The following is a 14,519-nucleotide window of genomic DNA, read 5'->3' as shown; positions in this document are numbered from 1 at the left end:
CTTCCTCCTTCATACCTAGCAGTACTTTATATCGTAAAACTTTGTGCCATGCAGCATTTGAAGACTCAGTTTTTAAAATAGTTAGCCTGTTGCTGACTTTATTGTGTTAATTCCTATTTCAACAGCTATTTCCCTTAATTCAGGATACAACTTCTTGTGTATGACAGCTTTCCTTCACACACCATTTTTGTGGGTGTGTATATATCTGACTTGGGGAGAATTGGAAAAAAACACAGCTTTTTAATTTGTTTAAAACAGACCTTCTGCCTGTTACATTTTGTGCTCTTAACCAATTAAAGAAGCCAGTGGCATTTTTAATTTTATATTGTGTATGTTTTCCACTAGTATATCTCCATTGATTTGTTTGTGCCCTTTATTAACTGCCATTTTCTAAAATTTTTTTCAATAAAAGGAAAGAAGATGTGAAAAAATGGAGTTGTATAGTCTTGATGGAAGGAACAGAACAACAAGTGTTACGACTAGAAGTTCCTTTTATTTTTAGGCTGTTTTACTGATCAGAAACCTGTGCGAACCTGTAGATAAGAACTGCTAGCTTTCCAAGGATAACAATAATGACACTCAGTACTTTGTGCCTGCCAATATTCCAAGTACTTGACATGTATTTAACTCACTGATGCTCACAACAGTTCTAAGAAGTAGGTGCTGCTGTTACCCCATTTTATAAATGAGGAAAGCAAGGCACAAAAGTGGAATAATTTGTCACACAGCTGGTATTAGAACTGGAATTTAAACTTGGTTTGTCTGGCTCCAGAGTTGTGAGTTGGCATCTTTTCCAATATTTTCCCACTATAATCACTTGCCCAAATCCTGTGACCTATGGGAATATTGTCTCTCTTGCTTACAAAAGTACAATTCCAGCTGAGCCTAGTACCTAAGACTTTTTATTCAGTTTATAAGAAATTAATCCTTACCACATTTTCCAATGGGAATGTTGCCCTATCTAGTGCTGCACAGTGGGGGATTATGGAACATCACTGGACAGGGAGTTGAAGCCTTGGATTCTATACTCTTTACTCTTAAAAACTTTGGGTAAGTCATGTAATTCTCTGAGCTTCTGGTTTCCTTTTTTTTTTTTTTTAAGATGATCATCCTATTCTGTCAGCTACTTGGAGCTTTCAAAGGTGTATAATTGGATAATTGCATTTTTACATGAAGGAGTAACTGTTAGACGGGGGCTGGGGGGGTGAGGCTTGTGGGTATAGGGTATTAATAACCCACCTCTCCACGATGATTTGAGTTCTGTCATACCAGGTGTACCTTTTTCTTTACATTACAAACACGTGTTGTCATCTTTTCTTTTTTTTTACAAAAAGAATTATGTTGAAATATGTTCTGTATTTCTTGTTTTTTCCTGCTCCTTTCTCCCCCATCTATAGTTTTTTTTTAACTTCCCTGTTAGTATATGTAGGCCAAACTCATTTTTTTTTTTAAATTTATTCATGAGATACACAGAGAGAGAGGCAGAGACACAGGCAGAGGGAGAAGCAGGCTCCATGCAGGGAGCCTGATGTGGGACTTGATCCCGGGACTCCAGGATAACGCCCTGGACCAAAGGCAGGTGCTAAACTGCTGAGCCACCCAGGGATCCCTGGCCAAACCCATTTTAATAACTGCATAATATACCACAGTATAAACGTTTTAAATTTAACTATTTCCGTATTGGAAGATGTGTTTGCTTTCTAGTTTTTCACTATCCTGGGGGAGGAGTAGGTTTGAGAGAGAGAGGAAGAAAATAGATCTTCAAGTGAGAGATAAGAGACCTGGGTTATTTCCAATTTTATTCTAACCTGCGACCTCTGGTAAATCCCATTCCTTCTCTAGGAATAAGTATCTGAACCTGTCAAAGAGGTTTTAGATCATGTATCTTTTGAGATGATTAAAGCTCTATACCCCCCCAGAAATGCCCAAATAGAAAACATTTCTTAGGAATATGAAGATATGAGTGCTGTAATCTCTTAAATCTGCCCATAAACCCCACTTTGAGATTTTATAGGCTGCATGGCTCTCAAGGTTTTTCCCTGACTCCAGAAACCATTTGAAGCAGTATGATTTTCTAAATAAAGAAGTGGGTTTGCAGCCCAGCTGTGTGTTGCACTTGGTCACTAATCTCCCTGTCACATTTGTGGTATTTTAGGACAGTTTCTCCTCACTTGAACAGTCTCGAGTCTCAGTCTGAGTTTGTGGGTTTGTGGAGCTGCAGGGCACCTCTGGCCAGCTTGCAGCACCTACATCAGCCAGTGGTCACTCCAGCCCCTTTTGAGTGCCTCTGGGCTACTCTTTTCCCTTTAGTAGGTCTGCAGCACCCCTCCCACCAGGACATCCTGACACTCATCACATTCTCCTCCTGGCTCTTAACTCCTTACATCCACCCAGAATGGACTTGGGTCTTCCAAAATATATGAGACTATAAGGAGAGTGGGCTAAGATACCTAATGTTCAGTATTTGAAAATTTCAGCTGCTAATGTGTATTTGATGTTTGGTGCTTTTATATATTTTTAGAAACCATCTTTTTTGCTTCAGGACAACCTAAGAGAAAGGCAGAGAATGTGGCACAACAGTTATATTTTTCTCTGGGTCCAAGTTCTCCCTCAGTTAAGAGTCCTTTCTCTCGCCAGCTGTTTCCCTTGTCTCCACACCTGATTAGACATACCTCTTCCTAAAAAAAAAAAAAAAAAAGACATACCTCTCCCTATCCCAAATAATGTCTCCCTGATGGAAACCATCTGAGAAAACTGCTAAGTCACAGTATTTTTTCTAGAACAAATCAGTATAGCCACTGACAACCTCTTATTAAATAGAATATTCTTAACAACCCAGCCTGAAAGTACATGTGCTCAGATGACTTCTGGTATCCACAACTATGCTGAGAATACTTGCAAGGATTCATAACCTTTTTTTGTGCCATGGATCTTTTTGGCAGTCTGATATTGTCTGTGGTGCCCTACTCAGAATGATGTTTCATATATATAAATGCATTATTGCCTGTTACAATGAGGAGGATTGAGGAGTACTTGGGGAAGTAGGTTCAAAGACACTTGCTTAGAAGTGCCTTGATTGTTGCTTACTCTCCTCTGGGCAGGAGGACTTCCTCACTAATCTGGCAATTTTGACTCCGTCCTGTTCGTTACACTAATATTCACTAATATTCATTGTGAGTGGGCAGCAGGTTTCTCCTTTCAGATAGCAGTTGCAGAGACACATACCTACATGAGCATGAAAAGAGGTAAATTCCCTACTTCTGTGGGCAGAAACCAGGTGAATTGCTAGAACTTTAGCTGTTTTGCTTAGGAGAGAAGGGATTTGGGTACAAAATGGTTGTTAAAAGAAGAATGGCAGGGCACCCCTGGGTGGCTCAGTGGTTTAGTGCCGCCTTCGGCCTGGGGCATGATCCTGGAGACCCAGGATTGAGTCCCACGTCGGGCTCCCTGCATAGAGTCTGCTTCTCCCTCTGCCTGTGTCTCTGCCTCTCTCTGTCTCTCTGTCTCTCGTGAATAAATAAATAAAATCTTAAAAAAAAAAATCACAGCTGTTGGGTTGTCTTAGCCAAATCCCTCCTATAATCTATCAGGCCAACCTTAGATCTGTTCAGAGACCATGGTAAAGAACTCAAAATATTTTGCAGTGGGTCTTGTCTGTGTCTGTTGTGAGGGAGCTCTGGTACTTTTGGGAGATTCACCTGTGACATACAACAAACCCTGTGACAATGGGAAACCATTGAGTATCAAATGGTATTCAGGCTCTTAGTTCCCTGGATTTGGTTTATAATGCTGTAGAAAGTGACCCACTGGAGAATGGGAAACCTAGAGAAGAGGCAATCTACCATGAGCCCTGAGCACCCCTGTGTGTTCCTGCTTCACATGAATGGAAGACCCTGACCACTTTCTGGGGCATATCTCAGTGTTCTGTTGGCAGTGAGAGATCTTGAGAGATGAAGTAATGTCTCTTCCTAAGGAGCAGATTTCCCTACTGTGTATTATAAAAATATTGAATCCCCCGAAGCTCAGGGTTCTGTTCTTATGACACATCCCCTTCCATGTGTAGGCATCCATTTAGGCCTACCCCAAGTCAGTTTTGTTGGGTGAGGGTGTAGAGAAGTGGCACAAACATCATGCTCATGTTGCTTCTTATAAGCATTAAGTTCTTTGTCTCTGATCTGGGAGTCTCATCTTCTGCCAGTATCCATATTACTGTAGTCGGCTAACTTGTTAGTTGAAAGTAGGACTAGACTTTGCCCAAACTTTGCCATATGAATTCAAGTACCTCCTCCTCCTCCATCCTGGCCCCCAACCCACCCCACTATGGGAACTCGAACCAGGCAATCTAAGAGTGAGAGATTGGAAGGCACAGCCACAATACCAACTGTCATAGACTACTCTGACAGTTTGGGTAACAAGGATGGGATCCTGACAGACATGGCTTTCTAAAAGAGAAAGGACATGGATCCAGTGAGGGGATATGAGAAAATAACCTGGGGTCTGGTAATAAATGCTATTGAGCAAGCAGGCATGTAAGGGTCCCTCGAAGTCCCACCTGTTAATGACTATTTTCAAGGATAAACAGCAAGAGGTAGAATTGAAACACATTGCGCAAATGGTACTTAGGTTGTTGCTCACTCTTCTCTGGACAAGAGGAGGAAACGATGTTTTGACAAGGCAGCAAGCCTGTGGCACCAGCTGAAGGCACTATGGTTGTGATTGATGAGTAGAGGGTTCCCTGAAGGCTATATAAATGGTGTCAGCAAAAAAGATACAGAGCTTTGAATGGACCAAATATATTAGGGGTTTGTTGAGTCTGAGCAGGTAACCATTTAAAATGAAAGTAGGGATCCCTGGGTGGCGCAGCGGTTTGGCGCCTGCCTTTGGCCCAGGGCGCGATCCTGGAGACCCGGGATCGAATCCCACATCAGGCTCCCGGTGCATGGAGCCTGCTTCTCCCTCTGCCTGTGTCTCTGCCTCTCTCTCTCTCTCTCTCTCTGTGACTATCATAAATAAATAAAGATTAAAAATAAAATAAAATAAAATGAAAGTAAATACATAACCTTGTTGATTGGCACAAGTCAATCTCCCTCTGTAACCTCTGATCCTTCCCCCCCTCTGTTTTAAGGAAAGAAGCTCTTTATGCTGGGGATCTTTGAGGAGGAGAGGGACTCTTTTTATAGCTTTGTTGAATGTAAGCATCTAGGTCACCATCCACTTGGTCCCATGGGGACAGGAAGCCTTGAGCACAGGGATGGTCAGAAGTACCAAAGATGGTGGGACAGTTCCATGGTGGTGTGCAAGGTGGGCACAAAAACAAAAATAGCCACCCCTGAGCCCTAGGTGCTTGTTAGAACCAAGAGGTACACAAGGGAAGAGGCAGCACTGACCTTGGAGCAGGGGTCCCAAGAAGAGACCTCACTGAGCGGGCGGACTCCTGCAGGCTAACCTCTCCTGCTCCCTTCATGTCCTCACACAGTTTGCTGAGATGGAGCATAATCTCTTGGTGGCTGTCCCTTCCAATATCTCACTCTTAGATTGCCTGGTTCGAGTTCCCATAGTTGCGGGGGGGCGGGGGGCAGGTTGGGGGCCAGGATGGAGGAGGAGGAGGTACTTGAATTCATGTGGCAAAGTTTGGGCAAAGGCTGTAGTGGTCAAAGAAAATTAGAATGACAGTAGGGGAGCCTCTGAACTGATTCAGTGTACTACTGTTTTATGGCTTTCACAGTAATGTGTTATTGATAGCAATTATACATTTAATTGAACTGTGAAAGTTTGTAAGCCTCCTGTTCAGGGACTACTGCATATAGAGAAGTGATTCCTGGTTTCTCTTGAGTAGTATAACAAAACATAGAATCCTCAGAGGAGCAAAAGGAAAATCAACAGCTTTGGTTTGAAAACTTGGTGACTGCTGGAGTACTCAGGCCATTTCCCAGTATAGCACATGTGCTTTGCAGACACCAAGGTACACCCCTTAAAAAAAGTTGCACAGCCAGGGGCACCTGGGTGGTCAGTTATTTAAGCGTCCATGATCAAAAAACAAAAATTGGACAGCTGGGAGACTTACTACTAAGCTATTGCTGAAACAATATCCGACCCATGGAAGCCTGGTAAGTGGCCTAACATCCCCATTTTGGATTATGTGAATTTAGACGAGAAACTAACAAAAAATGCTGCAGCCTTCTCTAGTCAAATGGAAATGATGTTCTGGGGATGCAGCCAGCCGTCCATCTTAGTTTTACATGAAGAAGTGATAGTCACTCCTTTGGAAGAGCTGTACTCCCCACTCAGTTGCCTGAAGCAAAGACACAGCTCAATAAGGCCCTTGATTCACAGAGACTTCCCTAATTAAATGCCTGGGTCTGGTTCACTGATGGTCCAGCTAAGTTAAGAGCTGTTATTGTCAAGTGATGATTCTGGAAACTGACAACAGTAAAGGCTGATCAGCACAATGGACTGAATTGAAAACTGTTACCCTTGTTCTGCACAATCCCTAGGGACCAGACATGCTACATTTAACTCAGGCTCTTGCCAATGGCCTAGTCTTCTGGTCTGTCACTTGGCAGACACTGTCAGATTAAAGACAGTCTTCTTGGGGGCCACAAACTAAAAATGAATTGCAGCTATTAATTGAACTGTCTGGGTCACTCATGTAGATGCCCATCATGGAGGCTTGTTCTCTGATGAGACCAACTGGAATCAAGCTACTGATGGAGCCTGTAACTATTCAAATTGCTATCATCATTGCCTGGTGTCATCATCATAGCAGACATGCACCATCATAGCCTGGGCACAGATAAAAGATGTGCTTCTGATGCAGAGGCTACCACTACATGCCAGGCTTATGACTCCTATTAAAAGTCTTTGTCCAGCCATGAGTAAAACCACATAGCAGACATGGCCTCCACCTGCTTCTGACTGACTCTATGAGACCTTTGGTTCCTTCTTGTTATCAGTACTGCCTCAACACCATTGATACTTTTTAGGTTACAGTGTTGCTCTTCTAGTCAGTCAGCCAACTCCAACTACACTGTTTTGATTTTGAAACCAATCTGTCTCGTGTTTGTTTGCTTGTTTGTTTTTTTTGATCACATATAATCTGACAGTGGTGAGTCTTTTATTGCAAAAACCACTGAGCAGAGGGCTGATAGTCAAGGTACTTTGAGGGACCTACTCCTGGATCCACAGGCATCAACTATTGTTGAATGTTGAGACTGCCTACTCATTTCTACTTCTCTTACCTCATCCAGGACAATACACCTCTGTAAGGCAGTTTGGCCACTGAATATGGCTGTCCACAGAATGCTTTTTCCACTTCCTCTTTACTGTGTACTAAAATTCTCCAGAAAAAGAAGAACCAATATTTGTGTATATATAAAGAGATGTATTTATAAGGAAATGGCTCACATGATTATAGAGGCTGAAAAGTCCCATAATCTACCATTAGCAAGCTGGAAACCCATTCTGAATCCCAAGGCCTAAGAACCATGAGAACTAATGGTATAAGTTCCAGTCTACAAGCAGAAAGACTCGTGTCCTAGCTTGAAGACAGAATCAATTCTCCCTTACCCCAACCTTTGTTCTATTCAGATCTCCAACATATTGGACAGGGCAGTTTACTGAGTCAAATTGTAATTTCATCAAGGAACACTCTAAGACATACCCGAAATGATGTTTAACCAAATATCTGGGGACCTTGTGTTCCAGGCAAATTGACATGTAAAATTAACTATCATAGCAGCTTATGGTGCAATGATCAGAATGAGAGGGACTGGAAAGTAGATTTATTCTGAAAATACAGTATTGTGCACTGATCTTTGCTAGGCATGATGTTATCTTTGACCTAACAACATACACAGGCCAGTCTTTGCTGCAAATTCCAGGTGGCAGCCTAGCCAAAAGGAGGCTAGAGTATTCTCATTCAATTCTGGTTCAGATACCTAGATTCTCTTGTTGGTTTGACATGGTCCTAGATTATGACATTTGGAAAAAGAGTCACTCTTGGAGCCTTCTCAAAGGAAAATGGCCTAATGCAACTCTCCCAAACTATGGCAAACTCCTTAAAATTGACTGACTGGGGGATCCCTGGGTGGCTCAGCGGTTTAGCACCTGCCTTCAGCCCAGGGCGTGATCCTGGAGTCCCAGGATCGAGTCCCAGGATCGAGTGCCACGTCGGGCTCCCTGCATGGAGCCTGCTTCTCCCTCCGCCTGTGTCTTTGCCTCTCTCTCTCTCTTTCTCTTTCTCTCTCTCTCGAGTGAATAAATCTTTTTTAAAATTTTTTAAAAATTGACTGAAAAAAAAATTTGACTGCTGGGTTTGACATTCCCCTACTAGATGGCTTACTATAATTTAGTCATTGACCTACTGAGAAGTCTATCAGAAACATCAGGTGCACTTTTCAGCTCCTATACCTCTCTTGCAAAGCACTTGTCATAAGCTGTAGATGCTCCTTAACCCCCATTCTTGTAGCTATTGCTCTATTTTCCTATGGGGTGGACAAATGCCACCTGGCTGTGGTGTGGACATGTGGGATAGTTTGTACCAACTGCCATCAGGCAACCTCTCCAAAAATAAGGACTGGTTTCAATTATTCTAAGTGAATGGGAACTCTGAAGCCTATCAGGTGACTGGGAGGCTTCATTAGTGACACTGTCAACCCTGAATGATGTAGGCCCCACTTCGGAGGCCCCTACAATTGTAAACGAATGTCACATATGCCCTTAAGACTGTACTTTCTATGTGGAAGCCAGGCATTAACTTGCTCCTCTCCCTGAAAACATAGTCCCTTGCACAATAGAGAGGATCATAAGCAACCTTCAAGTGTTTAAGGAAGCACCACCATTAGATCATGTAGCCCTCAGATGACTGTGGAGATTACTCCAAAATGAGGCTAGCTTCGGTTACATGGAGGAGCTTCCTGGAGGGATGGCTGTTTTATTTATGCACATTCTGCAAGAATCTATCCCTATTTTGAGAGTCATCATACTTGAAATGTTGATATGAAATTCATCCCTGCCTTTAGCTGAAGGCAATTAGACGAGCCTCAACTCCCTGGCCAATGTGGTTATGGATTATAGAATGGCCCTCAATATCTTTGTGGGCCAAGGTAGGTCTCAAATTACTGATACATCCCTCTGTACCTGGAGTGATCCAGGTACAGGCTAGGTATAAAGCCAATAGAGAAATTAGAGAATGCTACCTGGGTTTCTAAGGCAGACCTTGAGGGCTTATAGTTGGTTTTTTTCTGGATGTCATTTTTCTAGCTAGTTGAGTCCTGGCCCTGACCAATTCTGCAAATTGGTCTCTGTTGCTTGGAGTTCTGTTGATAGTATGTTAATTAAATGTATGAAACCATTAGAATGGATTTGGTCCCACTTTTATTAGATTAATCAGAGTGACCAATAGAAAATTTATCAGAAGATATCTGTATAAGTTGCTGTGAAGGCTGGATGAGGAGTAACTGTTACAGCATGGAAACCTGGGAGGTTCTCATATGAACCTGTTTGTGAAACCTGTTTGATCTGAGTCATGGATGAGGATTAGTGCTAAATGTGTCCATTTTAGATGAGAAACTAAGACACAGAAGTTAAGTAACTTGCCAAGGTCACTGAGCTAAGGAGTAGAAAGTCAGGATTTAAACCTACTCACTGTTTCAGGCATAAGACTGAGATCATCAGTCAAAGAATTGAGAAAAATTTGGCTTTAGATATTTTAGATATTTTTCTAAAATTGACCTGGTGATTTAGAGTTGGTGATTGTGACTTTGGAGAAGCCTGGATGAAGAACCCTAGGACTTTGTATGAACTAATCTTTGAAAATAGATTAAAAAAATTTTTTAAATAAAACCTGAAATATTTTAGAAATAATAAGGTTTAAAGAAGAATAAAATGAACCACCTTAAGATAAATTACCAATACAATTGAAGTTTCTTGGGTATCCTTGATATGTTCTACTCCCTGCACTCTAAGAAGTTAACTACTACCCTGAATTTAGTATTTATTATTCCTATGCATTGTCGTTGTGTCTGTCCATTAACAATATATGGTATTGTTTTATGTGTTTTAAACTATATATGGTATTTGGTTAAGGGTTCCCAAGACTACCCCCTAGATTCACACCCACTAGAAGGACTCCTAGGACTCAGCATTTGAGTTGCGCTCACAGCTAAGGTTTATTACAGCAATGTAGTAAGGACACATTGGATCATAAGAAAAAGACACAAGCGGAGTCTGAAGGATCCATGTGTACTATTTCTTCTGCTTCTCCCTCTCATTAGGCATTGGGCTAAGCACACTTTTCCCCAGCAAGGAAAATGCAGCATGTGTACCACGTTTCTTGTTTCTTCATAGTGAATCCATTAGAGACTCAGCACTCACAGTTTTATTGAGGGCTGGTATGTAAGCACCCTCTGCCTAGCATGCCCCCAAATTCCAGACTCCCAGAAGAAAAGCAGGTGTTCAGAATAAACCATATTGTGTTCAGTCTGTGCACAATCTACATTTAGTAGAATTCTGTAGAAAGAGCTGTCCTCCCTCCTCCACTCATGTATTCAATTATATCAACATGAACTCATGGGTTTTTATTCAATGGGTTGTAATATTATTATTTTCTCAATATATAATCATGCACACACACATTTAAAATTATATGCATGATTTTTATTTTTTTAAGGGCGGATGTCCAATGCTCTGGATCTCCGGTCCGTTTTGTGGAGTCCTCTCTTGCGGGCCGGAACTTTTGCTTGGCTGCCAGGCTGTCCGGGGAAATTTTAGGCGGTGATACCTACCCACTGAGAGGCAACCCAAAAGATAAGAGCTTGGGGCGAGGGGACCGAGGGTAGGGACGGAGGGGTTGAAAACGGAGCGGAGCCACGGTAGGCCCGGGGCCTGAACCAAACTCGGGGCTGGGCTGGAGCGAGCGGTGGTCGGAGGGGAAGGGGCAGGTGCCAGGCCGCGGCCGGAGCGCTGCTACAGGCGGGAGGCCGCGCGGCCCAGTCGAGCGGCGAGGGGGCGGGGCCTCGGGCGCGTGCGTCCCGGGGGCGGGGCTGAGTCGGGGGCGGGGCCAAAGGCAGGGCCAACAGCAGGGCCAACGGCCGGCCGGCTGCCGCCTCCGGGCGTCCCCGCCCCCGCCGCCCGGCCAGTCAGTCTGGGCGTCGCGGCGTTTGTCCGTCTCCATCCCTGTGGTCTGGTCGCCTGTTTCTTCAGTTTCCGTGGCTTGCTTGCGAGTCGTCTGCGGTCATTCTCTGCACCCCCTCCCCTCTCCCCCCACCGCCTCCGTCTCCTCAGCCTCGGTGGTTCTCCCGCGCTTCGGTGCCTGAGACCTGAGGGCCGCCCGGCGCCCAGCTGCGCCCCGAGAGAGATGGAGGAGCCGGAGTCCCGCGGAGGTGAGCGGGGGCTGCGACACTGCAACCATCCCCGAAAAGTGGGGGAAGCGTGCGTGTGGGGACAGGCTCGGCGGCACCGTCGGGTCCGAGGAAATCCAGTCTGGGGGAGGATATTGAGTCAAAGCCACGCAGTCGGCTGGGATCTCAGACCTGGCCAGGGAGGATTCTTGGCTGGTCTATTTTTGTTTCCCTTCCAGTGAAGCCAAACCGAAGCCTTAGAGTTACCATTTTAGAGATGAAAGGGAACTGAGCCTGGGGCAACTCTTCTCTCTAGAGAGGGGTGTGTGGGTCGTCAGGCAGTCCTGAGGGGAACTGAGGCGACCTGGATCTTGGCCTGTCGAGTGCCCTTATATAAGCTGTGCCCCTCTGTTGGCCTGAGCCCTCCCACCTGTCCAGTGAGGGGGATTCGGAGTACGGATCGCCAAAGGCCTGACAGGATGAATGCTCTTTAAGTTATCGGTTGTTAGGAGGAAATAGTGAGTTAGGAAGGCCTCCTCCTGGGGTTCACTGGAAGCTGCCGGATGCACCGAGTCAGCTGGAGACTTTGGAATTACACTGTCCATTACAATGCTGAGGAAAAGGTGGCATTATCCCTTTTACAAGTGAGGAAACAGGTGCAGAGATAGCGTGGCTTGCTGATCTGTGTCAAAGTCCAGGCTACATTACACCCTCTCCCAGTAAGAGAGCAGGGAGGCCTCCACTGAAAGGTGATCATACGGAGCAGCAATGAACAACAGCAGCAGAGAACTTTTAGTTCTCAGCTAAAATGAACAACTCCAAGGCAGAACTCTATCCGATTTCTTCTCTATCCTTAGTTCCCGGTATGTGGTTTGTGTGAAATAGTTTGGGTTTCAGCACCAGAGTCGTCATCTGTGTTCCTTACCACTGTCGTCAACGTGATGGGCGTAATGATAATTAGCAAAAGTTAAAGTAATGAATAACTAATAAAAGGTAACGATAGTGACTCTAGTTGTTATAGAGACAGCAAAGCCATAAGCAAAATTGTGAAGACATCAAAATTTGTAATATTTTGGCTTCTATAGTGCTTTAAAGTTTAGAAAGCACTTTTGAGTGGTTCTTCATATTGGTCATCTTAGGTGGGTGTTATCCACATTTTTTAAAGCAAGGAGTCCAAGACCTAGAGAGATTAAGTGAATAGCACAAGGTCACAGGGAAGTATAGCTGGGATGCAAATGAAGTCCCATTTGACAAGCCTTGCTTCTGCTTTGGTGCTCTCCTTGCTGCTTCTCCTTTTCCTTTTTCCTAGTCCCTCCTCCCCACTCCTTGCCTGTCCTGTGCTCCATTCTATCACCCAGAGAATTCCTGTTTCCATGTTAACTAATGATGTTAACTAATAATCATGTGTTGACTGATGGTTAATAGTGTTGGTATTAACTCATAATTAAAGTGTGGGCTAATAAAAATTTAAAATATGGTCTTTCCCAGAGGCAGAGAGGGATTTAAATGCTTTTAAGAAGGAGAGTTGTAACTGTTATCATCAGCACCCACAGATTTCAAGGAATAAAACTACAGTTGATCTTGAACAACACATGTTTGAACTACACAGTTTCACTTATATAAAGATTTATTTGAGTAAATATAGTACAATACTAAAATTTATTTTCTCTAACTTGTGATTTCTTAACATTTTCTTTTCTTTAACCTTATGGTAAGAGTACAGTATATAATACATATACAAAATGTATAATACATATACATTTCAAAATGTGTGTTAATTGATTTTATATTATTGGTAAGGCTTCCAGTCAACAGTAGGCTATTCTTAGTTAAGTTTTTGGGGAATCAAAAGTTATACATGAATTTATGACTGCTGGGGTGAGGGATGGGTCAGCTCCCTTAATTCCTGTGTCATTGGGTCAACTGTAGAATGTGCAGTGACTGACACTGCAATAAAAATATTAACTGCCATATATTCAGTTCATATTATGTCATATCATAGGCTCTATAACAACCAATTTAACTTTTGAACTTAATTCTCTCAACAACTCTACTGAATTTTATACACAAAGATACTGAAGCATTAGGAAAGTTAAATAACAAGCCCAAGATCATATAGTCCCCAGTGTGGTCCAAATCCTATGTTCTTAACCATTACACCAGCTTGGCTCAGGAGCAGATGTTTACTTAGAAAAAGCCTGATCCCCCCCACTCCCCCCCGGCAAGAGAGCATGAATTGAGACAGAGATGTGCTTTAGTACTGTGTGAGGAAGACAGTTCACACTTGCCTTTCAATTCTGCTACTGAGCACCTAGAATTGGAGTGAGGGGAGGCTTTTCTTCTGGACTCTGGAGGCCACCTCCCCAGTCCCCTTATGGTAATGAGCCATGGTTCTTCTTTTTTTAAGTTAGAAACAGGTGACCAAATAAATCATTCATATGCCATTGGATAATCAAGTTTGTCTTGATTGACACTAGGCAGCTGTAGCCAAAAGCAGTGCAGTTTTTTCTTTCAGTTTATTACCCACAGAATACCTGGAAAATTGATCTAAAATGCATACTTGGGGACGCCTGGGTGGCTTAGTGATTGAGGTCTGCCTTCTGCTCAGGATGAGATCCTGGGGTCCTGGGATCAAGTCTGGCATCGGGCTCCCCACAGAGAGCTTGCTTCTACCTCTGCCTGTCTCTGCATCTCTCTGTGTCTCTCATGAACAAATAAAATCTTTAAAAAAAATAAAATGCATACTTCATCATGCCATTCCTCTGCCAAAAATTCTTGAGTGGCCCCTTCTCTGTGGGATAAACACCTTAATAAGGTATCAAAGCCTCCCAGGACCTGGACTCTCCCAATCCCTTCAGTCCCACCCTTGCATTCCACTGTACTCATAATGCACAAACGATAGCTCCCACAGCTCACTGCTTCCTGTCGCTTATAGGCTTTTCACATCCACTCCCTCTGCCCTTTTTACACCTCAACTGGCTGACCCACTGTTCATCCTTTAAGATCCAGCTCACCCATTCATTCAGTCATTCAACAGCTATTCATCAAGTGCTTGTCAATTACCAGACATGGTTCTGGATGTAAAGAGGTGGTGGTGAATAGAACAGACCTATCTCTGCCCTTTGTGGAGCTTTTGCTCCGTAATATGTATCAAACAAGTATAATCTGGATGATAAGTGG

At 43.5% G+C, this 14,519-nt stretch overlaps 1 protein-coding gene across 7 annotated transcripts in view; it reads left to right on the top strand.

The window, feature by feature from the left end:
* Window positions 1-160: 160 nt before the first annotated feature.
* NEU3 (neuraminidase 3) overlaps window positions 161-14,519 on the top strand; it is a 36,042-nt gene continuing 21,683 nt past the window's right edge. For 4 of the 7 annotated variants that reach the window (XM_038568630.1, XM_038568632.1, XM_038568631.1 and 1 more), the window contains exon 1: window positions 11,071-11,381. In XM_038568630.1, coding sequence (XP_038424558.1) covers window positions 11,357-11,381 — 25 coding nt within the window. In that variant the 5' untranslated portion in view covers window positions 11,071-11,356. Of the gene's footprint in view, window positions 1,051-10,669; window positions 10,872-11,070; window positions 11,382-14,519 lie in introns of those variants that run through there. The other 3 variants (XM_038568629.1, XM_038568628.1, XM_038568633.1) reach the window with 3 other exon arrangements.

Source organism: Canis lupus, chromosome 21 (assembly GCF_011100685.1).
Source record: "Canis lupus familiaris isolate Mischka breed German Shepherd chromosome 21, alternate assembly UU_Cfam_GSD_1.0, whole genome shotgun sequence".
Taxonomy (NCBI): Eukaryota; Metazoa; Chordata; class Mammalia; order Carnivora; family Canidae; genus Canis; species Canis lupus.
This window is presented reverse-complemented; position numbering and strand designations above follow the sequence as displayed.